At 43.2% G+C, this 25,595-nt stretch overlaps 1 protein-coding gene across 2 annotated transcripts in view; it reads right to left on the bottom strand.

The window, feature by feature from the left end:
* The window catches only part of PTH1R (parathyroid hormone 1 receptor), a 436,123-nt gene that overhangs the window by 93,645 nt on the left and 316,883 nt on the right, over positions 1–25,595 (bottom strand). For both annotated transcript variants that reach the window (XM_030197196.1, XM_030197205.1), the window contains 2 exons: positions 10,053–10,163; positions 5,272–5,390 (listed from right to left, as the gene is read on the bottom strand). In XM_030197196.1, the coding sequence (XP_030053056.1) occupies positions 5,272–5,390; positions 10,053–10,163 (230 nt within the window). The remainder of the gene's footprint in view (positions 1–5,271; positions 5,391–10,052; positions 10,164–25,595) is intronic.

The following is a 25,595-nucleotide window of genomic DNA, read 5'->3' as shown; positions in this document are numbered from 1 at the left end:
GAAGCCCATTCAATTCGTATAGGCTTCCTCTCATTTGTCCTGAGAGAATTGCTAGTGTGGCTTTCAGGCTTATTTTCTAAAGTGATCGCCGGCGATCTTCCAACATAAATCGGGAGACGGCCGGCGATCTCTCAAAAGCGGCAAAATCGGTATAATCAAAAGCGGCGTTTTTGACACCATCGCTGCTTTCCCATCGCCGCACCAGGGAAAGTTCAAGGGGGTGTGTCGGCGGCGTAGTGAAGGCGGGCATGGGCATGGCTACCAGATGGCCAGCTTTCGCGGATAATGGAAAAAAAAAAGCGGTGTTAATCAGTATTTCACCAGGTTTACTTGGTCCTTTTATTTTCACGACCAAGCCTCAAAAAGGTGCCCCAAATGACCAGATGACCACTGGAGGGAATGGGGGATGACCTCCCTGTAGTCCCCCAGTGGTCACCAACCCCTTCCCACACTAAAAAAATAAAAATAAAAACCTTTTTTGCCAGCCTTTATGCCAGCCTCAAATGTCATACCCAGCTCCCTGACAACAGTATGCAAGTCCCTGGAGCAGTTTTTAATGGGTGCTAAGTGTTGAGCCCTCCAAACCCCCCTAAAACCCACTGTACCCACATGTAGGTGCCCCCCTTCACCCATAAGGGCTATGGTAATGGTGTAGAGTTGGGGGGAGTGGGTTTGGGGGGGGATTTGGGGGGCTCAGTACCCAAGGAAAGGGAGCTATGCACCTGGGAGCTATTTGTGTATTTTTTTAAACATTTTTAGAAGTGCCCCCTAGGGTGCCCGAATGGTGTCCTGGCATGTCAGGGGGACCAGTGCACTACAAATGCTGGCTCCTCCCATGACCAAATGCCTTGGATTTCGCCAGGTTTGAGATGGTTGGCAGTTTTTTCCATTATCGCTGAAAAACAAAACCGGCGATCTCAAACCCGGCGAACTCTGGCATTTGGCCGGGCTAAACTGTATTATCGAAAAAAAAAGATGGCCGGCCATCTTTTTCAAAAATACGGTTCTGGCCAGCTGTTGCGCCGCTGCCAAAATAGATCGCCGGTGATCTATTTCGCCGGCGAGGTTCGATTATGCCCCTCTTTGTAAAAGAAGCTCATAAAAAGACAAAGCAGGAAAAGAGGATCATATCCCATATACTTATAAATGCACAATCACCTAAAATGTAACACACCCCCAAGCACATCATAAACAAGAAAATATTCTTATCCTTAAGAAACTTTTCCAATTGTAAAACTTCCAAAACAACATATCTAGCTCCCTGAAGGGTTACCAGACACTTATAAAGAAACTTATAAAGCAAGAGGGCTCTCGAGACCTCAGCTGAAGAAATATTTTCCTTCAAGCTTGAGTAGCTCTACATATATCAGCACAAAACAGCAATTCCGTCTTTTGAAAATAACATGTAAGCACATTAATCTTATTTCACTCAGTGAGGAATGTGGCAAACAGGGTGGTTCTATTAAAAATAATTTCACAAGATCCTATAAAAGCAGGAATATCCAAAGTATCGGGTGCTACTAAGACATCCTGGCTAGAGTTCTTACAGGTAAGTAAAATGCCGTAGAGATGCCAATAGAATCAGATTTGGATATTTTAAATAAACCTAAGGTGTCAGAAGCTGGGTTTTTGGAAAATGAAGTCATTTTCAGATTGATGGTAAAGCAAACTTTCTTTAATATTGGTCACTCTAGTCACCTGACATAAATATGATTGGGATTTCAAAGTGGAAATAGATACTTCCACTTGTCCAATCTGGGCTTCATGCTCTGCCATTTTGGCATCTGTTTTCTTGGAGATAGAAGAAATACTAGCCATAAAAACTTGTGTGAGACTATCTCTCGAATGTTAGCCAATGATATATCTGACACTTCAGATGAAGTATCAAGAACAGACATGCCCTGCCAACAAAACCTGAAAAATATTTTTTACAGCACGGTTAGAGCACACTGATGTGGAATTGACCATAGGACGCCTAAGCACAGCCCACAGTAAGCCATTTTAATCTGTGGTAATCATGCACCAATGCTTACTACAGTTTAGTGAAAGGGCCCCTTAATTTAAAAAAAGAGTTGGTGAGGATAAGTGCTCTCTTCAATGAATTTATCCCATTGCCAACAATATACAACAATGGGGAACTGAGGAACTGAGTTCAATTCCCACTTCAGGCACAGGCAGCTCCTTGTGACTCTGGGCAAGTCACTTAACCCTCCATTGCCCCATGTAAGCCGCATTGAGCCTGCCATGAGTGGGAAAGCGCGGGGTACAAATTATACAAACTGTGCAAGTTTCTGTATAATTTTCACCACTTTATACAGGACAATTTTCAGTCAAGTCATTTTACCAAGATAAGATACTATTTACAGGGTTGCCAGCTTTGCAGTTTTCCCACAGAGTTGGCCGAGTTTTTTCTACTGGCCACATGCATTTTCCAGCAGTTGTGGATTGCAACTTTTTGAGTTGGTTTTGTTTTTTGTCAGGGCTGCTGCTGGTTCCTCCAGTAGGAGGGCAAAGGTGCTTGATAAGGTCATCGGCTGACTCATCACGCATGCTCTGGTCTGGAGGAGGAGGAGGAGGAGCAGGGGCCGAGCACAGTAGACTGGAGGAGGAGGAACAGAGAAGCAGCACGTCGGGAATTTTTGTCCCCTCTGGCAACCCTGGCTACTTTCATAAATGCTTAGAAAATTGCTCTCAACATATTCAAATAGAATAAAAATGGGAAATTGACATGAATATGATGTGAAAGAATATCATGTGATTTGTTAGTAAACTTGAAACTGTTTTCCAAGCTGCTACTGCTCTCAATAGTGAATATATTAAAAAGATCTTTGATTGAGTTCCAAAAAAATATAACCAGAGGCCTTTCCCCCTTCATCAAGTGTTTATTATTTTTCCATGTTCCAAGTGGAAGGATGAGGAAGGAGCTTGATCTCAGGAAAATCAGCTATCTTTTGATAACGTGGATATATCTGTTTTCTGGGAAAGTAAGTGCATAAGTGCATAAGCATTGCTGTACTGGAACAGACTGAAGGTCTATCAAGTCCAGTATCCTGTTTCCAATAGTGGCCAATCCAGGTCACAAGTACCTGGCAGGATTCCAAAAGAGTAAAATAGATTTCATGCCGCTTAAGTTTGATGAAGAGGGGCTACTACCTGTTTCATATTTATAGTTAATTTTGTTTTGCATCAGAATAGAGACTGAATTCTAAAACATTTTTTTCCATCAAATGTATTATTTTTAAATTATAGAGTTTGAATAACCATGATGCTGCCAGAACAACTCAGAAGAAAACTATTTCTAGGATTTTACGTCTAAAGTATGTATGCTTGTGGAGAAGAAAGATGAAGACAGAACATTTCCAGCACTGTTGGAGTCTACATTGGCATCTGAAATCAAATTGTTTCCTTCATGTTCTTTAGCGTGAGATAGTTTTGAGACACAAAGGGAAGGCACAAAGGGAAGGAAAGAGTCTTTTCTCTGTAGTCAGCAAGGTCTCCAGCACATGCTCAAGTGATGCTGAATGCCTTTATTCGTGTTGCAAAAAATAGAAGAAACTAGTCTCCGCAGGAAAAACAACAGAAGGCAAAACAGCGAAGATAACTAACAAAACCAAAAAATAATAAAAAGCAAAAAATAAAATAATAAAAAAAAAATAATAAAAAATATATAAACGTCAAAATCTATAAATGATATTAAAATATGTATTTAAAAATATAAATACATAAAAAGACGGCACTTGGTTATAAAAATTAAAAATTGTGTACTTTATTATCCATAAACAGTTTATGGATAATAAAGTACACAATTTTTATTATTTTTTGGTTTTGTTAGTTATCGTCGCTGTTTTGCCTTCTTTCTTCGAATGCCTTTATTCTCCATGCCACCAATGATATCTCAGGTGCAAGGAGACAAAATGCTTGTATAAGATTTGAAATGTCTGTTAGACCCCAAGGCCTACAATGCTAGTCTAATGCCTAGGTCTAGTTTATAATCAGAGCACCTGTAAGAAGTTTCAAGGATGCATGACAAGGAACTTTGTGAACCTGTAGGAGAAAGTGCTCCAGAAATTCTCATTTCCCTGCAGTCAACAGCAGGCCTATTAGAGACTAGAATATAGTCAGCCATACTTGCTGGAGGTAGTAGCACGAAAGTGCTTAATATGCTGCAATCAGATGCAGCGATGCGAGGAATTATAGGCGAAGGAGTCAATGCACTCCCCAGTGAAAGGACTGGTTGACTTGCAGGCACTGAGGAAAGGAAAAAAAAATCCATAGAATTTAAGGCTACTAGTTACAGCTTCTAAAGAATTGATTATCGGTCCAGTTTCTGAGCACATTCATGTAATCGATATCCAAAATGGATGTGCATTAGGTAGATCTGCACACAATTGAGGCGACATATGCAAATCTATCTAGTGCCATCCTATATGTGGGTACAGTATGTTTTTGGTGAGCTATGGAGAGCTCACAAGTTCTCACAAGTGGGATATGGGCCTGAGTCCTCCTTTCTACAGTGCACTGCACCAACCACGACCACTACATTACTCCAGGGACCTGCTTGCTGCTCTAATAGGCTTGGCCATAATATCTGAAGCGGTCATAGAGGCTAGTATGTACTTTTTTCACATCTTTGGGGGGGTGGGAGGGGGTCAGTGATCACTGGAGGATTAGGTGGTTCATGCTTTAATCCCTCCAGTGGTCATCTGGTCCTTTAGGCCAACGTTTTGTGCCTTATTCGTTCTAAAAACAAGTCTAAACCAAAACATTTACATTGTAGCCCCAAACGGTTTTGTTGTGTACCATTATGGCTGCAAAACTTCCAAGTGTTAGGAACATCCTGATCCTGCCCCAACACAACTTCAACACACCCCCTTGTGATTTGAATGCACTGGAGATGAATTACATAGATAAACATCTGCAAAACAGGTTTCAAAAACAGCGATTTGGGCATTTTTGAAACGAAATCTGTCCAAATGCTACTTTATGACACTTTCTAAACGTTTTTCTGTTTCGAAAATGAGTCCTATTGTGTGCTCTTTTTCTTTCTGGTTCAGAATGGGGGTTTTTTGCTTTGTTTTTTTAGACTTGGACTTGGCTCCCTCTTGCCCATCCTCGTATTTTGTGGCTTTTCCAGGATAGTTCTTTTCATTTCTTTTGCTTAAAGTTCATGCCGTTACATTAAAAGAATCTCTTTTTGAGTTCTCTTTGTCAAGATTGGTCACAAAAGGAAATATAAAATATACTGTAATGCCGATTAAAATATGTTCATACCTGTTCCCTGGTTTCATTGCTGAGGAACCTAGTACATTCACTGTAATTTGCCCAGGTACGATTGTTCACTGGAACCAGCTCCCAGCTCCCGTTCATGTCACACCGCCGATGGGCATAACCTAGCAAACAGGCAGAGCAATGAGAAGGTTAAAAGACTGCTGTCTTAGGGGACATGTCACTTTGCAGGAGCAGCATTTATATACCTATCTTAGGGGTATGTTCTACAGTGCAAGGATTTCATATACCACCTTTCTATGGTTACAGTCAAAACTGCTTACATTTTATGTGCGGGTATTTATTTTGTACCTGGACAATGGAAAATAAAGGGGTCCATTTACTAAGGTGCACTAAAAAAATGGCCTGCGGTAGTGTAGATGTGTGTTTTGGGCGCATACAGAATTATTTTTTAGCGCACCTACAAAAAATGCCTTTTATTTTGGATGAAAACGGAAGTGCGGCAAAATGAAAATCACCACGCATCCATTTTGGGTCTGAAACCTTACCGCAAATCATTGACCTAGTGGTAAGGTCTCGCACGGTAACTGGGCTGTGACGGTCTATGTTCGTCAAATGCCACTTGATGCGTGTAACTACTGCGTGCCAGAAAATAAAAAAAATATTTTTCAGACACGCATAGCGGACGCATGTCAAAATTGAAATTACCGCAAGGGCCACGCAGTAACCAGGAGGTAACTCCAATTTGGCGCGCATTGGAGTGGAGGAGTGGCCTAGTGGTTAGAGCACCGGTCTTGCAATTCAGAGGTGGCTGGTTCAAATCCTGCTGCTCCTTGTGATCTTGGGCAAGTCGCTTAACCCTCCATTGCCTCAGGTACAAAATTATATTGTGAGTCCTCCTGGGACAGAGAAATATCCAGTGCACCTGAATGTAACTCACCTTGAGCTACTACTGAAAAAGGTGTGAGCAAAATCCAAATAAATAAATAAATAATAAATGTAGGCATCTAAGCGGCTTAGTAAAAGGGCCCCTAAGTGACTTGCCCAGTGTCGCAAGCAGCTGCAGTGCAAATCAAACCCAGTCTCCCTGGTTCTCAGGCTGCTGCACCAACCATTAAGCTACTACTCACTGCAGACGATTTATCAAAGTGATTGGGGGTTCTAAACCCAATGGGAATTACTCCTCAAGGAGTTTGCTCATTATTGGAGGTGCTCATGTACCCACAGAACTGGCTCCTAGCTCCTATGTGCAGGATGGGGTAGGAACTGGGCAGGGTATGAGCAGAAATTGGACATGGAATGCACATTGCAGTCCACATGCAGGAGGTAACGCACACTGTCAAATGTGCAGGTAACTCGGGTTCACCTAACACCATCCCAATAGGTGATGTTAAGCGCATTCACACTCATAGCGCCAGCAAGTAAAACTAAAGGGGAATGCTGGATATCTCCCAACAGTACCTGAAGGCCTGATGATTTTGACTGTTAACTCATGTGTACAGATCTAGCATTCTTTACAAAACATGCCTCTTAGCTAGCTATAAAGTCATAGTTGTATCTCAGTTACCCTTCAGAATGGGGACAAAGGCATTATTTCACATAAAAAGCATATACAAAACACACATGATTAAATTAAATTCAATACCACCTCCTTGGTACACATACCATTCAAGGCAGTTTACATAATATAAATTAAATAAAAGCTAATACAGAATATCACACTATATGAAATCCAAACACAAGTGGTAAACATGGGACTTATATTAAAATGCAATGTGTCTTTATCAAATACTCTTAAAAAACCCAAAGAGGTACTTTTACTAAACTGTGTTAAGGATCTAGGGTGGATTTTACTGTGAGGTAGACATTAGCGTGGATCTGCTGGTTTCTTAATGTGGGCACGGATGAGAACCGGACGTGACGTGGATGGGTGTGGGCAGTGACAGCTAGCATAGAGAGCAGCACTACGCACTAGCCATCATGACTGTCAATAGTGCGGTTATACTTAATACCACCTCAAGAAGTGTCAGTAAATAGACAGTGCAGCCACTGCCCCCTCCTCCCAATGTCTAAATCTGATCCCTAACCCTTCTTATCCAATCTACCTCTATTCCAATCTGTCACAGGCCTCCATGACTCAAAGCCACACCCACAGTTCCCAAAAATCAATTGTCACCAGGCCCTTCGAAAACCTCCATCTGGCTCCGGGTTCCAAAATGGTGCCAATGACCCCTAGCGGACATCTACACATGTATTCCCCATTTCACAGCAAGAATACACGTCTTTGGGGAAAAGCATTCCTTGACTTGTTTTTATAATGGATTAAGGGGCCCTTTTACTAAACTGTGGTGAAAAGTGGCCTTAGAACATCCTAAGGCCATTTTTAATGCTAGGGTAAAATGGCTGATTTTTCTATTTTCTCCATTAATGGCCATGTGCTAATTTTGCCATTAGCGAAATACAAAAGCGCTAAACCCCTAAGAGAAAAACTACACTGGCTCCCACTAAAAGAACGAATTGCATTCAAAGTCTGCACCCTGGTCCACAAAATCGTCTACGGGGAAGCCCCGACCTACATGTCCGACCTTATAGACTTGCCTACTAGGAACGCAAAAAGATCATCACACACATTCCTCAATCTCCACTATCCTAACTGTAAAGGGCTAAAATATAAATCCATATACGCGACCAGTTTCTCATACATCTGCACGCAGCTATGGAACGCACTACCGAAGGCCATAAAAACAACACAAGACCTAACCATCTTCTGAAAGCTACTGAAAACAGATTTCTTCAAGAAGGCATACCATAAACACTCATCTTAAATAGTAAATAATAACATTAAACATGACCTATACAAAACCGAACTTTTATCACATGACTGACTAAACACTCTGCTATCAATGATCAAGCATTACCACTTTAAACCTTATGTTGAATAGGGTCTCTTTATAATCGATGACCTAATGTATATTACAATCCAATGTATTACTCAGGAACCTTCATGCAATACCATAATGTAGTCTTCTTTAACATGCATGTATACACATGGTATATATATATATATATATACCATGATCTATTCCATGTATGTTACGTTCCATGTATGTTACCATGTATGTATGCACCTTAACGCAATAGCATTTGTAATTCTGTTACCCGGAAATGGCAACCGCCATTACGGCCAATGTAAGCCACATTGAGCCTGCAAATTGGTGGGAAAATGTGGGATACAAATGCTACAAATATATTAGCTCACGAGCCCCTACTACCACCCATTATGTAGGTGGTAAGAGCTCAAGCATTAACATGCAAATCGGTTAGCACGGGGAAATGTAGCTGCACCAACTGATTGGCACAGAGCACTCCCACTGTCCGCCCTCAGACCCGCCCCAGCGCGTGCACATACAAAAATTACTGTAGGATGCCTGAGTGCACCCCACGGTAAGCATGCATTGGTGCTTACCACGGCTTAGTAAGAGGACCCCTAAGGGAGGCATTCTATAAGTACATAAGTGTTGCCATACTGGAATAGACCAAAGGTCCATCAAGCCCTTTATCCTGTTTGTAACAGTGACCAATCCAGGTCACAAGTACCTGGCAAGATCCCAAAACAGTACAATACATTTTATGCTGCTTATCCCAGAAATAAGCAGAGGACTTTCCCCAAGTCCATTTTAATAAGTCTTATGGACTTTTCTTTTAGGAAGCTAGTCAAACCTTTTTTTAAACCCCGCTAAGCTAACTGCTTTTACTACATTCTCTGGCAAAGAATTCCTGAGTTTAACTTACACGTTGAGTGAAGAAATATTTTCTGTGATTCGTTTTAAATTTACATTTTTTGTACAGAATGGCCCCCTTTAGAAATGGAACCACAGTAATACTGCAGCCTCACCACTTAATTCTTGGCAATTGCACACGTAGGTTTGTAAACTGGGGCAGGTTCACGTGGAAGTCTGAACAGTATACATGGATGTTGCAAAACTGCCACTGCCACGTGTAAGTGCTGAAGATTCCACATGGAAGCTACTGTGTCCATGCTGTTCATTTTTTCAATGTGTATATTTATAAAATGGTTGCTCCTGCTACGAGCGCTTGCAAATACACATGCAATCCGTGGTTGTCACCTACACTGCTTGTCTCAGGCATCTGTCACTTCCTTCTCGGCTTTACTGTCCTTTTCGCCTGCCTTTATGAGTCTCAGCGAGTCAAGACCTGATTTTGGTCTCTTCCTTACTTCCTCTTCTTTTTTGCTTTGTTTTCCCTGCCTATTTATTTATTTGGTTTAAGATTGTATTTATATTCTCTTCCCTTCCTTTCTTTCTCTGTTCCTTCTACCCTCTCAATTCTCATTGCAATTGAGTTTACTCTTGCAGGTTTTTATGTTTTAAGAAAAGCCTCTATGTCGACAGATCCAGCACTGGAACTGAGTAAATAATGACCAATGTTTCCTCTAAGGAGTGGCCTGGTGTGTGCAAAAATTTTTTTTTTTTTCATGTGAGCACCAAGTTTTAAAAAAACAGTTTTTAAGCACCAGTATTAGCAATGCATGTCTGTATATAGCACCACCCCCCCCCCCCCCCCCATTTTGGTGAGCAACCATATAAACTCTGTGAGCGATGCATCTAAAATGTATGATCAATCACGCATGCATTCCCCTTAGAGGGAATAGTGATCCTGACCCTGATGTCTCAATTCTGATCTCTACCCTCTATATAACATGGAGATTATAATCATTTATAGACAGAACATACATGGGGTTCTTATGTTTTATTTTTCCAAGGATTAGACTGTAAGTTTTGCTTCAGTTGATGGCTAAACATTACCTTTGTGGTGGAAATCTTGGATGTATTCCGGGCAAGGCACAGAGACAACTTTCCCTGGCTTCCCTTCAGGCCAACATACAACGCCATCCCACTCAGGTAAACACAGCCCATCTACAAATAAACAAAAGACAAGATGAGAGAATGGAAGGAGACATGACACTTCAATTAAAAGGTTCAGATATACAAATGGCTTTCTTTCATCATCTGGAAAATATTGAGGCTGTCAGATCCAGTATCTGTTTAACTATTGATGGTTACAATGCCTTTGATCCCTGAAAAATAAACTCAGATTAGATCCATTTAAAGTCACGGGTTACTAGAACACAGTATAATCAATATATTATTACTGACACTATTAAAGAACTAAGGAGCCCCTTTTACTACCTAACAAATGCTTACAGCTAGATTCTATGTATGGTGCCTATGAAATCAGCGCTGAAAAAACTCAATGTAAGCAGTATCTATAAGCTGCGCCTAAAATTCAGAATGATTTATAGAATTAACACAAGCAGAGAAATTGTGCGTAAATTTGGGCATGGTCATTTGCACCAACAAAAATTCATTCAAATGCTCGCGCCTAAATTTACACACGGAGCACCATTATTCTGCAATTATGCGCTGAACTCAAAACCACGCCCCCGATGCACCCCAAAACATCTATTACTACTACTATTTAGCATTTCTATAGCGCTACAAGGTGTACGCAGCGCTGCACAAACATAGAAGAAAGACAGTCCCTGCTCAAAGAGCTTACAATCTAATAGACAAAAAATAAAGTAAGCAAATCAAATCAATTAATGTGTACAGGAAGGAGGAGAGGAGGGTAGGTGGAGGCAAGTGGTTACAAGTGGTTACGAGTCAAAAGCAATGTTAAAGAGGTGGGCTTTCAGTCTAGATTTAAAGGTGGCCAAGGATGGGGCGAGACGTAGGGGCTCAGGAAGTTTATTCCAGGCGTAGGGTGCAGCGAGACAGAAGGCGCGAAGTCTGGAGTTGGCAGTAGTGGAGAAGGGATCAGATAAGAAGGATTTATCCATGGAGCGGAGTGCACGGGAAGGAGTGTAGGGAAGGACGAGTGTGGAGAGATACTGGGGAGCAGCAGAGTGAGTACATTTATAGGTTAGTAGAAGAAGTTTGAACAGGATGCGAAAACGGATAGGGAGCCAGTGAAGCGACTTGAGGAGAGGGGTAGTATGAGTAAAGCGACCCTGGCGGAAGACGAGACGGGCAGCAGAGTTTTGAACCGATTGCAGAGGGGAGAGGTGACTAAGTGGGAGGCCAGCAAGAAGCAGATTGCAGTAGTCTAAACGAGAGGTGACAAGAGTGTGGATGAGGGTTTTGGTAGAGTGCTCGGAAAGAAAGGGGCAGATTTTATGGATGTTGGAAAGAAAGAAACGACAGGTCTTGGCGGTTTGCTGGATATAAGCAGAGAAGGAGAGAGAAGAGTCAAAGATGACCCCAAGGTTTCGAGCTGAGGAGACAGGGAGAATGAGAGAGCCATCAACAGAAATAGAAAACGGGGGGAGTGGGGAGGTGGGTCCATTTTTTGGACTGTGCATAAATTTTAGGCGTGGATCCTGTACCTAAATGTATGCAGGTATGTCCCAATTAAATCTAATTAGTACCAATAATTGCTTGTTAAAAAGCAAATTATGGGCATTAATTGGCTCATTATTCTATTAAATTGTACACACAAATTGGGAACAGGCATTCATTTGCTGACATTTATGGAATAAGGGGGTTAGCATGGGGAAAAATAAGCCGCAAAACATTTTAAAGTGTTTTGTGGTATTTTGCCTGTTTGCATGCACTAACTGGTAGGTCACTTTTTTAATTAAATATATTTTACCAGGGGGCATGGAATGGGAGGAGAATGAGTGTGGAAGATTTAACCAGCTGGAGCATTCACATTAAAATAATGACTTGAGTGGAACCGGTAGATGTGAATCACTTGTTTACTCTTTCCAAAAATACTAGGACTAGGGGGCATGCAATGAAGCTACAAAGTAGTAAATTTAAAACGAATCGGAGAAAATATTTCTTCACTCAATGTGTAATTAAAACTCTGGAATTCATTGCCAGAGAATGTAGTAAAAACAGTTAGCATAGCGGGGATTAAAAGAGGTTTGATGGCTTCCTCAAGGAAAAGTCCATAGACCATTATTAAATTGGACTTGGGAAAACTCCACTATTTCTGGGATAAGCAATATAAAATGTTTTGCTCTTTTTGGGGGGATCTTGCCAGGTATTTGTGACCTGGATTGTCCACTGTTGGAAACAGAATGCAGGGCTTGATGCACCTTCCGTCTGTTCCAGTATGGCAATACTTAGGTACTTATGTATTACTATGTACTAACTGATTAATGTACGGTTAATGAAGGGGTACTTATCACCTTCTAGATAGAAGGCAGAAGCTTTCACCTTAACTTTTTCCAGGTGCCAGATACTAATTGCATAACCTGAAAAAATAAAATGATCAAAAATGCCTTAAATTGTGCCATGTTGAATCTGGGCTTAGTGTGCAGAAAAGTCCTATGTTAAGGCACACTAAGCCCAGATTCTAATGCCTTTTAGTGATACGACCCTTGTATCTAACTACTGATTTCTTGAAAAAGCTAAGTTTTGAGTGTTTCTCTAAAAGCTAGGTCAAAAGTGTTCTTAAGAGGGAATTCCAAAGATGGGGATTTTCAACATATCTATTTTGCATTTTGGAGTGGAGAAGTAGCCTAATGGCTAGTGCAGTGGCCTGAGAACCAGAGAAACTGGGCAAGTCACTTAGGGGCCCTTTTACAAATCACGTGAGCGTCTACGTACGCCCAACGCATGCCAAAATGGAGTTACCGCCCAGCTACCACGTGGCTCTTGCGTCCGATACGCGTGTCCGAAAAATAATTTGACCTGCGTAGGTCATTACCACATGGTTACCGCGTGAGACTTTACTGCTAGGTCAATGGCTGACGGTAAGGTCTCAGACCCAAAATGAACGCGCACCAATTTTGATTTTGCCGCATGTCCATTATCGGCAAAAATTTTAAAAAAGGCCTTTTTCACAGGCGTGCTGAAAAATGGACCTGCCTGCGCCCGAAACTCGTGCCTATACTACCACAGACCATTTTTCAGCACACCTTAGTAAAAGGACCCCTTAACACTCCATTGCCCCAGGTACAAAATAAGTACCTTTATATAACATGTAAACCGCTTTGATTGTAACCCCAAGAAAGGTGGTATATCAGATCCTATTGTCCCTTCCCCATTTTAGATTTAATTATTGCCTTTCCACCAGCTTCAAGAAAAGAGGGAGGTAAACAGAAAGGTCTCCTGATCTGAGCTCAACAATATCTTTGAGTGGTAGAAACCAGGGGTGTAGCCAGACCTCAGTGGTAGGGGTTGTCCAGAGCCCGAGGTGGGGAGGTACAGTTTAGCCCACCTCCACCAGCCACCAACCCCCCTGCCACTTTGGACCTCCCCTCCCGCCGCCACCCCCCCCCCCATCGCCGCTGACCCACCCCCGTCGCCGCCAGGTACCTTTTCTGGTGGGGGTCCCCAACCCCTGCCAGCCGAAATCTTCTTCAGCGCTGGTCAACTCCGGTGCCTTCGCTGTTGATCTGTTTCTGACTCCTAACGTTCTCCGTGCACGTCCTGTATGTAGCCCCATGCAGGACGATCATGAAGTATTTCAGGAGTCAGAAACAGATTATCAGCGAAGGCGCCGGAGTCGAGCAGCGCTGAAGAAGACTTTGGCTGGCGGAGGTTGGGGACCCCCGCCAGCAAAGGTACCTGATGGTGGCAACTGGGGAGGGTCGTCGTTGGCGGTGGGGGGGTCCAAAGTAGAGGGGGCCAGGGCTTAATCTATGGGGACCCATGTGCCCGTGGCCCCACCTAGCTACGCCCCTGGTAGAAGTCAAAGTGATCTGATAGTTCTTTGGAACTTTTAACACTTTAAAGGTCAAAAACGCTCGTTCCACGACATCTTTAAAACTAGGTAGCATTTGTCATATAGGGGTGAATTTCTATATATGGTGCCAAAAAAAATCAGCACAGAAAAAAGTGCTATTCTATAAGCTGCACTTAAAGTTAAGGCGTTGTTTATAGAATAGTGCTTATGCCCAGGAATTGCGCCTAACTTTAGGAGCAGACATTTTGCACCAACTGAAACGTGGTCCAAATTTACACACCTAAACGTGGGTAATGTGTGTGTCCTTACCTCTAAGTCAATGGATGGCATTAAGGCTCAGCTGTAAATAGAGGAACACTGGTTTAGATTTTGCCACATGTCCACTTGCAGGCCCAACCCGCCCCCCCTCCCTTTTTCCCAGTCGCAGTGGAGCAATGGTCCAGCACACGTCCAACACACACGCCCACACTACCGCAGGCCACTTTTTGGTGTGCCTTTGTAAAAAGGCCCTAATGTATGCAGAAGAAGAGGCAAAGCTTAGTGAATCGGGCCCCAGTGAGTGAGCAAACGTATTAACTCCTACTGCTTCTGAACTCATCTGAATACAGACTGCAGAACACACATTTTAACAGACTTGGAATGGATTTGGAAGTGCCTATTGGCAAGCTTCACTCACTCTTAACTGCTTTCTCATTCACAAACATGTACAGTATAATGAGGAACACAGTAAAACTGAATTGAAAGCATACAAACAAAATTAGAGCAGCAAATGTTTTTTTCCCAGTACCCAAACCACGCAGAAAGCCCTAACAGGAGATTTATGTTTACAGAAGCTGTTTCAACATTGCCTCAGTGTCATAGCGAGGGTGGCTGACACCCGGGGCGGGTCGCCACTGCACACCCCTCCCCCCCCCCCCAGGTGCAGCACGGCGCACCCTCCCCCCTCCGGCGCACACCTCCCCACCGGACTGCATTTTTACTTACATTGAGAAGCGAGGGTTGGGCAGGTGGGCCGATCCACCCCCGAGTGCACGTTGCTGGGAGCTGTGTCGGCTCCGTTGGTTCTCTGCTCTCTCTGCCCCGGAACAGTTTACTTCCTGTTCCGGGGCAGAGGGAGCAGGGAACCAGCGGAGCCGACACCCCCCCCCCCCAGCGGCGTGCACCCGGGGCGCACCGCCCCACCGTCCCCCCTTCCTACACCACTGCATTGCCCCATTCCAATGAGCCAATCAACCCTTCCTTCTTCTCTCCCCCAGGTAGCCTGTAGATTTTATGATGCTACAGAGATGCTAAAATAAAGATAGTTCTTAGCAAAAAAGGTTTCTGCTGACCTTAAGGCCAATGCAGAAAGCTACTAATAGCAGAACTGCAGGCTTACCGTGAGGTTTATGTGCACACTGCAGGGAGCACATTGCACACAAAGGTTCAGCATGGACATTAACTCTCATATTACACATGGGTGCACAGTGTATTAACATGAATGATAATGAGGCCATTCGTACAGAAGTAATGAGAGAAATTTGCCATCAGGTCTGAGGCAGCATAGAAGGGTTAGTCAAGAAGATTTAATGCCAGGTTTTGAGATTTACTGCCATTTTTTTTCTGTAACCATAGCAAGTACCTGCAAGTTTAAAGACGGAACCGGAGGTAACAGCTCTGTGCGTGTATCCAAAGGAAAAGAAAGTACCAGCACACACTTGTGCATGAACTGAAATGCTGTTCTCTGTATAAATATCAGCATTGCAAAAATTTTATGTGCAAGACATTTTTGAGAGGCTAATATTTATGCACAGAACAACAGTCACAGATGTGTGCCGGTACCTTCCCCGACCCCCCGCCAGCCGAAGTCCTCTTCTCCGGTGCAGCCGCGTTGCTGATCTGCAAGGGCAGGCTTCTGTTTCTACAGGACGTCAGACTCACAGAAACAGAAGCCTGCCCTTGCAGATCAGCAACGCGGCCGCGCCGGAGAAGAAGACTTTGGCTGGCAGGGGTTGGGGACCCCCGCCAGAAAAAGTACCCGATGGCAGCAGGGGAGGGTTGGCGGCGGGAGGGGGGGTCAAAGGGGTTGGCGGCGGGTGGGGGGGGTCCAGGGCCAAATCTATGGGGGCCCATGCCCCTGTGGCCCCACGTAGCTACGCCCCTGTTTTCGACATGTGCCAAATTCAGAATTACTGCCCCAGGGCAAGTGTTAGCCAAGCGGTAATGCTGATTTGGTGTGTGCTGGACATGCATAGTGCCTTACATGCCTTTATAAAAGGGTCCCCTAATTATCTGTACCTTTTACAGTAAGATGCAGTTATAAAAGTAATCAGTACATAGGTTTGAAAGAATAAGCTTTTTATTTCTAATTTTTATTCCAGATACCGCACTTTGCTTTAACTTTCTCTTCCTATTTTAGTTCTGTGTTCTATTCTTTTTAACAATACTTCACCTGTGCTTAAAACTGTGAACAGTTCATCATCCTTAGCATTACGGTGACAGGCTATAAATTCTCCTTCTTTCCTGGGCTTCCTTAATGCTCAACCCATCAGCCCTGATGAAAATGTAGAGCACAGAGTGCACAGCTGTAGACAATTTTCAAGCCACTTTGTACTCTCTGGGAGATCACATACAGCACTCAGAATATAACAAGCCATTTGCCAGAACAACACCTTTATCTGTCCTGCTGACTTCTATCAATATCAATAGAGTTCCCCTGTTAAGTTAGGCCCTTGAAACTGCTCAATGCTCACTTTGTATCTGTCACTTCTAACTAATTATTTTCAATGACATGCAATCACTTCAAAAGTGCTACCTCTTTTCTGAGACCCGTGTCTGTCACAAGGTTAGTATGGATATGTACATATATTATAGAGCTGTGTGGATAAGCTGTAGTTTCATAAACATCAAAGTTTTTTTTTTATTTCATTCTACTCCATGATTAAGTTTAAGGGTAAAGAACACATCTACGGTCTGTGCCCTGAAAATGGCAGACACAAATCAAGGTAAGGTATACACAAAAAGTAGCGCATATGAGTTTATCTTGTTGGGCAGACTGGATGGACCGTGCAGGTCTTTTTCTGCCGTCATCTACTATGTTACTATTGTATGTATTGCATTGTACACACTGTTATTATATGTGTGCATCTAGGATATGAAAACATGCTCCATGCTAAAAAATGGCGGCATCAATGCTGTATATCAAAAACGTTTTCATCATCATACTGTTATGTGCTTCTGATGGCCGGGTGTTATATATTATACACAGCAAACAATAGAAAGGCTGTTCAGATCTACATCTACATCCACTGGAGTGGCCTAGTGGTTAGGGTGGTGGACTTTGGTTCTGAGGAACTGAGTTTGTTTCCCACTTCAGGCACAGGCAGCTCCTTGTGACTCTGGGCAAGTCACTTAACCCTCCGTTGCCCCATGTAAGCCGCATTGAGCCTGCCATGAGTGGGAAAGCACGGGATACAAATGTAACTAAAATAAAACATAAGAAGTGATTTTTTTTTTTACTCATTCCAAAAGTACAAAGACTAGGGGACACTCGAGGAAGTTACATGTACATAAGTACATAAGTATTGCCATACTGGGACAGACCAAAAGGTCAGTCAAGCCCAGCATTCTGTTTCCAACAGTGGCCAATCCAGGTCACAAATACCTGGCAAGATCCCCAAAAAGTACAACACATTTTATACTGCTTATCTCAGAAATAGTGGATTTTCCCCAAGTCCATTTAATAATGGTCTATGGACTTTTCCTTTAGGAAGCCGTCCAAACCTTTTTAAAACTCCGCTAAGTTTACCGCCTTTACCACATTCTCTGTGCGTGCCCCAAACCCTCGCCTATACTACCGCTGGCCATTTTTCAGCGCACCTTAGCTAAAGGACCCCTCAGATTTTAGCCCGGTGCCCTGGGGCATTTTAAACTAGTTACATTTATGCAATTGAAATCAGCTCATAATTGACCCCTAAATAACCCCAACTATTGCAACATATGGTCCAATAATGTTGTTTGCCAAATGGGATGGTCTCAATATAAATCCTCTTATCTATTACATAAAACACTTTACAATGCAAACCAAATGCTCAGTAAGTTAAATTATATCTAAGTGCCTCACACATACAGTGTCATGAATCATCAATATGATCAGATGAAATAAAGATTATTTCTAAGAGACTAGAAAGAATTCCAGCACAGATGTCACATTTTGATAAGACTAGGAGCAACAGTAAGATTTTCTCATAACTCAAAGGCCAGTTATATTTCAGTTTACATTTCTTGCATTTCTAGAAAACCCTAGAAGGAAGCTGGTGATATTCTTTTACCTTGAAAATACTGGTCAGCCAATCCTCCCTTACATTAAGGGTTTCTTAGCCCCCATCCATCTGTTTAATTGTGGAGGTCAGTATTTAAGCAAATTCCATTTATCGTTATATTCTTTCTATCGCTATGCTTGTTTTTACCATTTTGTATTACTCCATGATCATTTATCTATACATTGATCTCTTCACACATATTTGTTTTATCCATTTAAACTCCTGAAGCAGGCACGTAGGTGCCGAAACATGGTACTGTGTCGAGTCAGATTTAATACACCTACTATGGTATCCCTTTTATTTATATTTAATAGAGGGGGTATTACTATATCTCACAAAACATTACCCAACTCTCAATATACTTCAAACATGCTTTTATATTCATCAAAGGGTATTTATTACTTGCATTTTTTAGGATCCTTCAGATTTTCCTATCACCATCACACAGGCTAATAATGTGAGACAGGCATTTTTGTGATGGGTAGGTATTTCTCATTTGATCCATTTTAATTTTACTTTTAATTTTAGCAAGTTTTTCTCTTATATTTTATAAAAATCAAGTTCAAATTTCAGATATTCAAAAATAGCACTTAGCTTCAAAACTGGAGCTTCGCTTTACATTTCTTCTTTCATTTCAAAAGATTTTAACACAACTGATCACTCATCTCAGAGATTTGCACCGACATGAATTCACGTTTCACAACTAGTGCTGTATCAAGGTATATCTCCTCAAATGAGTCTGGAAACAATTCCCTGCTTTCTCTTTCATGTTTCCTATTTCCGCGAGGGCGGGACACAGTGAGGGAAGGGCCAACGCGACGAGGCGATTTGCTTCCTTTACAGCAGAGCAGAGTAGACACGAGGCTGGGTGGCAGGAGAAGAGGGTCGTCTGTCCGTCCACAGAGCTGGTAAGCAGGTGGGAACTGGGTCGGGGAGGGGGGGCTCAGATGGAAGAAAGGGACTGGGTCGGGGAGGGGGGCTCAGATGGGAGAAGGGGACTGGGTCTGGGGGTGTCTCAGATTGGAGAAAGGGAATGGGTGGGGGGCTCAGATGGGAGAAGGGGACTGGGTCTGGGAGGGGGGGTTCAAATGGGAGAAGGGGCCTGGAGCTGGAACTGGGGTCTGAGAAGGGGGCAGGAGGGAGAATGGGGCCATGCCTGGGGCAGGTGGGAGAATGGGTCTGGGGCTGAAAAGGGGGGCCCTAATGCAAGGCATGTGGATGAAGGGGACTAGAACTGGGGGCTGAAAAGGAGGGTAGGTGGGATAAGGGGGCTAGTACTGGAACTGGGGGCTGAAAAGGGGCAGGGGCTGAAACTGTGGGGACTGGGGGCAGAAAAGGGGACAGGGAGAAGCGGCTGGGGCTGAAGCTCGGGACTGGTGGGAGAAAAGGGCTGGGTTGAAACTGGGAACTGGGGGCTGAAAAGGGGTCAGGGAGAAATGGCTGGGGGCTGAAGCTCAGGACTGGTGGGAGAAAAGGGCTGGGGCTGAAACTGGGGACTGAAAAGGGGGCAGGTGGGAGATGTGGGTTGGGGCTGGAACTGGAACTAGGGGCAGGTGGGATACTACTACTACTACTATTTAGCATTTCTATAGTGATACAAGGCATACGCAGCGCTGCACAAACATAGAAGAAAGACAGTCCCTGCTCAAAGAGCTTACAATCTAATAGACAAAGAATAAAGCAAACAAATCAATTAATGTGTAGAGGAAAGAGGAGAGGAGGGTAGGTGGAGGCGAGAGGTTACAAGTGGTTACAAGTCAAAAGCAATGTTAAAGAGGTGGGCTTTCAATCTAGATTTAAAGATGGTCAAGGATGGAGCAAGACGTAGGGGCTCAGGAAGTCTATTCCAGGCGTAGGGTGCAGCGAGACAGAAGGAGCAAAGTCTGCAGACCCAGTCAGATGACATCAGTAGTACTGCAGCCTGGCCTGATTTGAAATAACACCTCCTGCCAGTGCAATTGCTGAACACCTTTTTAGCTGTGATGGCTTAATAATAACTCACATGTGAACTTGCATGAGTGGCAGTCATTTCCAAAATGTAGTTTTACTATTCTTCCTATCCTGCGTCGGCGCTTTCCTTTTCGGTGGGCTCCTCATAGCATCCGATACTTGGGGGTAGCTATCTCAGCAGACTTGGATTGTCTGTTTTAATTGAATTATCCTCCTTTGCTTACCCGAGTGATGGCAGGTTTGAACTGATGGGATGGCCTGTTTATCTTGGGTGGGGAGAATAAGTGCAGTTAAGATGAATGTGTTACCCCGTTTTTTAAAAACTTCTTTATTTGTCTCCCTTTACTGATCCCCGGGGGGGGGGGGGGGGGGGGGGGAGGGGTTGATTAAACTCCAGCAGAAAGTGTGTCAATATATCTGGATAATGGGGCTGGAACTGGGGCCGAAAAGAGGGGGCAGAGAGAGAGAGGGGACAGATCCTGGATGGAAGGGGGAGCGAGAGGGAGGGCAGACCCTGGATGCATGGGAGAGGGAGGGCAAATGGTGGATTGAAGGGGCAGAGAGAACGAGCAGACAGTTGATAGAAGGGGGAGAGAGAGAGGGCAGCCAGGCAGATGGTGGATGGAAGGGGTAGAGATAGAGGGCAGATTTGGATGGAAGGGAGAGAGAGGGCAGACAGTAGATAGAAGGGGCAGGGAGAGAGGCAGACATTGGATGGAGGGGACAGCAGAGAGGGCAGACACTGGATAGCAGAGAGAGAGAGCGAAGACAGATGCTGGATGGAAGGAAGACAGTGAAAAGAAGATGAGGAAAGCAGAAACCAGAGACAACAAACTGTAAATAAAATATATATTTTTATTTTTTTGCTTTAGGATAAAGTAGTATGGTAGATGTGTTAATAAATGTTTATAAATAGAACATGTAAATAAGGTAATCTTTTTATTGGACTAACTTTAATACATTTTGACTAACGTTTGGAGAACAAAACCCCCTTCCTCAGGTCAGGATAGGATACTGTAACAGCAGTATACTGTATTGACCTGAGGAAGGAGGTTTTGGCCTCTGAAAGCTAAATGTATTAGTCCAATAAAATAATATTATTTTATTTTCTATATTTGTTTTATTTCTATTTGTTAATTTGTAAAGTGGTGATTGGTATTTTTTAGTTTTTTCAAATTTACATCTGCTGTCTTTATATTTTGCACAGTACTAGGGGACGTTTTCTGTTTCTGTGGTGTTGCATTTTTATGCAGAGTCTAGCATCTTGGGAGTTCAGTTTAATTTTTGTCTAAATAGAAAGTTTATGATTACTTATTCTATAGTGGATTAGGGTGTATCTGTGTTTGTGAAAAAGACATGACTTTCAGTTGACATTGACTGTGCAGGATCGACGATCTGTACTATTCTGTCTGGTTTCATTTTACAATAGGTGAATTGATGTTCTAGTGCTCACTGTAGTGTTTAAGATGCTTTCCTTTTCCTTGTGTGACTTGTAGAAATGACTGCTTAAGGTATGCTAGAATTGCTCTGTAGGTCCTGAGTATTTTGTATTCTCGGTATGCCTAGTACTGGATTTTGGAGGGGGGGGGGTGTTAAAAAATGACCAGCCCCGGGTGTCAACTACCCTAGGTACACCACTGCTAAAACTATCCATATTATATAAGTGAAGTTTGACATGCTTTAAAAAGGATAGCCAAAATATTTTCAATAACACACAGCATGTGGGATTCACCTTATGAAACGCAATCCTGAGTTTCTTTATAACCTTGAGGAAGACACTTCCTGTCCACCAGTCTACCCATCTGCAGCTGTTTCTCCCCTTCCTTCAAACTGGCCATTAGGCACCAAAATTAAAAGTCAGACCAACATACATATATTTCAGAAATGTACTGTAATTTGAAAGTGAATTATAATCCTGACTGAATTCAAAGCACCACATCCAACAAAATTATTATATTTACATATATTTTGCATTATGCACTGTAGAATAATTTATATGTGCTCTTCCTAGACTTCAAAGGGGCAAGCATTGTTAAATTATATGATACTCCTTAAATATTTATCTACATATTTGGGTTTTAAAAAACATATTGAAATATAAATGTAGTATATGGGACAGTTTGACGAAGTCCAGGAAAACAAATCTGGTTCTTAGAATTATCCCCTCTCTGAATCTCAAGAGATCTTTAACCACTGAAACACTGTTGGTAATTTAAAATTCTATAGTTATTCTCACAGGTATGTGGTCACACACATGTATAATTGGCCTCGTACAAACTAGCAACCTGTGTAAAAGTAGACATTGTGATATGGTGGCGTGTACTTTGCTGGTATACAAAGCAGAATATGGGTAGATCATGGGCAGAGTTTGATAGTCTGTACATAAAGGGTGATTTTATCAACTGGCACCTCAGTCTAAGTGCTCCAATGTCACGTGCTTAGTACCAATTCTATATAAATCCGCAAATGAACCTTTTCTGGAGACGGGAAGGCAGTAGAACTAGAGGACATGAACTGAGGTTGAAGGGGGGCAGACGCAGGACTAATGTCAGGAAGTACTTTTTCAAGGAGAGGGTGGTGGATATGTGGAAAATGTTTAAGCTTCAAAATTATGGGAGCAAAAAACCACAGGTTTCTGTAATCTTTGTCTTCCATTTGTCCACGAATGGCAAGATATTATTAGGAACTATAAAAAGCTCCATCTGTCTTTTCTGCAAGAGAACTTCCAGGAAACGCATCTAAAACAGAAATCACATTGTTTTGTTTTGCTATTTTATAAGACTGTATCTGAGTGTTTGTTTTGTCGATGTACAGGCTTCCCTAAGACAGTGTTTTATCACAGCAGGCATACATCATTTTCACTTCCTTGAATTACTTGGGTGGAGGTATTGACTGCACTGCAAACAAAACCCAAGACAACTGCAGAAACAAGCTGAAAATGGAACAGACCATGTGGACAGCTCATTCGCAGGAAATAACTTCTAAGAAGGCATGGGAAAGCTGCGGGGCATATTGATGCAGTGAAAGTAGGGAACTACCTCTGGGATAATTGAGGCATAACTGAGACAGTCAAGGAATAACTCTGGTAAACAATCATGGTCATTCTCTAAAAATAAACTCTATGCCTAGACAAATAGCTAGTTTATTTGTACAAAATTCATATAAGCTTCATTCAAACTCTTAGACATAGTGCAGGTTTATAGCCCCAAACTCTCTCTCTCTCTCTCTCTCTCTCTCTGCACATGTTCATCCTTGTGAAATTACAACCTAGAAGCCAGCTTTCTGAATTTATAGCAAAACATGGGCCCTATTTACTAAGATGCATTAGGGGCCCTTTTACTAAGCCGGGTGGAGGGGCATAATCGAACCTCGCTGGCCAAATAGATCACCGGCGATCTATGTTGGCGGCGGCGCTACAGCTGGCTGGAACCATATTATCGAAAAAGATGGCCGGCCATCTTTTTTTTCGATAATACGGTTTAGCCCGGCCAAATGCCGTGGAGTTCGCCGGGTTTGAGATGGCCGGGTTTGTTTTTCAGCGATAATGGAAAGTTATGTCGGCCATCTCAAACCCCGGCCAAATTCAAGGCATTTGGCCGTGGGAGGAGCCAGCATTTTTAGTGCACTGGCCCCCCTGACATGCCAGGACACCAACCAGCCACCCTAGGGGTCACTGTGGTGGACTTCAGAAAAGCTCCCACGTGCATAGCTCCCTTACTTTGGGAGCTGAGCCCCCAAACCCCCCCAAACCCACTACCCACAAATGTACTGCACCCACTAAAATTGTTCCAGGGACCTGCATACAGCCTCTAGGACTTATTGCTGCTGTATAACTTTGGCACACCAGTTCACACCTGAAGACTAATCTCTCTGAAAAAGTCCTTTCTTGAAATAACCATGTTTACTCACAGTTAACTGCAGATCAGAGTCCCCTGGTACTAAAATTAGCAGTAGGTCAGAGCTGGCACAATGGTGTACAATGCCCTCTTTCAGTACCATTCAAGGTAAGAACTACGTTCTCTAACGTGGGTAATACAGGAAAGGGAACTAAAACTGGCTTACAAAAATGGCCACTACCACATGGACTACAACAGGAAACAAAACAGGGCACATTCTGACCCAGTTAGCAGGGGGGGGAAAGCACCATGGGAGTAGAGCCCAGTACCCTACACCCACCACAATGCATTGCTAATGTGACTCTGCAGGGCACCTAACAGAAAAGGTGTCACACTCACCCAAGAGCCACATCGCAACCAGGGAAAGGCTGTCGGAGGATAGAACACATTCTGCTGTCATGGAGGTGGGTACGGCATTTGAGGCTGGCATACAGGCTGGCAAAAAAGGTTTTTAGTTTTATTTTTTTAGTATGGAAGGGGGTTGGTGACCACTGGGGGAGTATGGGGAGGTCATCCCCCATTCCCTCCAGTGGTCATCTGGTCAGTTGGGGTACCTTTTTGAGGCTTGGTCGTGAAAATAAAAGGACCAAGTAAACCCGGCGAAATACTGCTTAACGCCGCTTTTTTTTGTTCATTATCGGCGAAAGCTGGCCATCTGGTAGCCACGCCCATGCCCGCCCATGTCCCGCCTTCGCTAATCTACCAACACGCCCCTTGAACTTTTGCCGGCGAAGCGACGGGAAAGCGACGATGCTGTCTAAAATGCCGCTTTCAATTATACCGATTTCGCCGCTTTTAAGAAATCGCCGGCCATCTCCCGATTTGTGTTGGAAGATAGCTGGCGTTCACTTTCGATTATAAGCTGGATAGGTGCCTATGCGTGCCCAACATGCGCCAAATTGGAGTTACTGCCTGGTTACCACATGGACCTTGCGATAATTTTAATTTTGGCGCGTCCACTATGTGTGTCTGTAAAATGTTTTTTTTATTTTCTGATGCACAGCAGCTACACGCATCAAGTGGAATTTGACATGTGTAGACCGTTACCGCCCGGTTACCGCATGAGATCTTACCGCTAGGTCAATGGCTTGAGGTAAGGTCTCAGGCCCAAAATGGGCGTGCACCAATTTTTCATTTTGCCACACATCCATTTTCAGCAAAAAAGGCATTTTTTTCATAGGTGCGCTAAAAAAAGAATTCTGTGCATGACGAAAACACGCGTCTACACTACCGCAGACCATTTTTCAGTGCACCTTAGTAAAAGGACCCCTTACTGTTTTTAGTGAACCTACACTTAGTGCGCACACTAACCATGTAGGTGCCTATAGGGATATTGTAGGCATGTACATGGTTAACGCACATATATCAATGCGCATTAAAAGCGTTAATGAACCTATAACGCTGCTTAGTAAAGAGGGCCTTATATCTGAATCTGTTTCCTTGTGCAACAAACCTACTTTAGCAGCAGCAAGCAGAGTTCTTGTTGATATGTCGAACGTCACAC

Source organism: Microcaecilia unicolor, chromosome 1 (assembly GCF_901765095.1).
Source record: "Microcaecilia unicolor chromosome 1, aMicUni1.1, whole genome shotgun sequence".
NCBI classification, from domain to species: Eukaryota; Metazoa; Chordata; class Amphibia; order Gymnophiona; family Siphonopidae; genus Microcaecilia; species Microcaecilia unicolor.
Note: the sequence above shows the minus strand (reverse complement) of the source record. Positions and strands in the feature narration are given on the sequence as shown.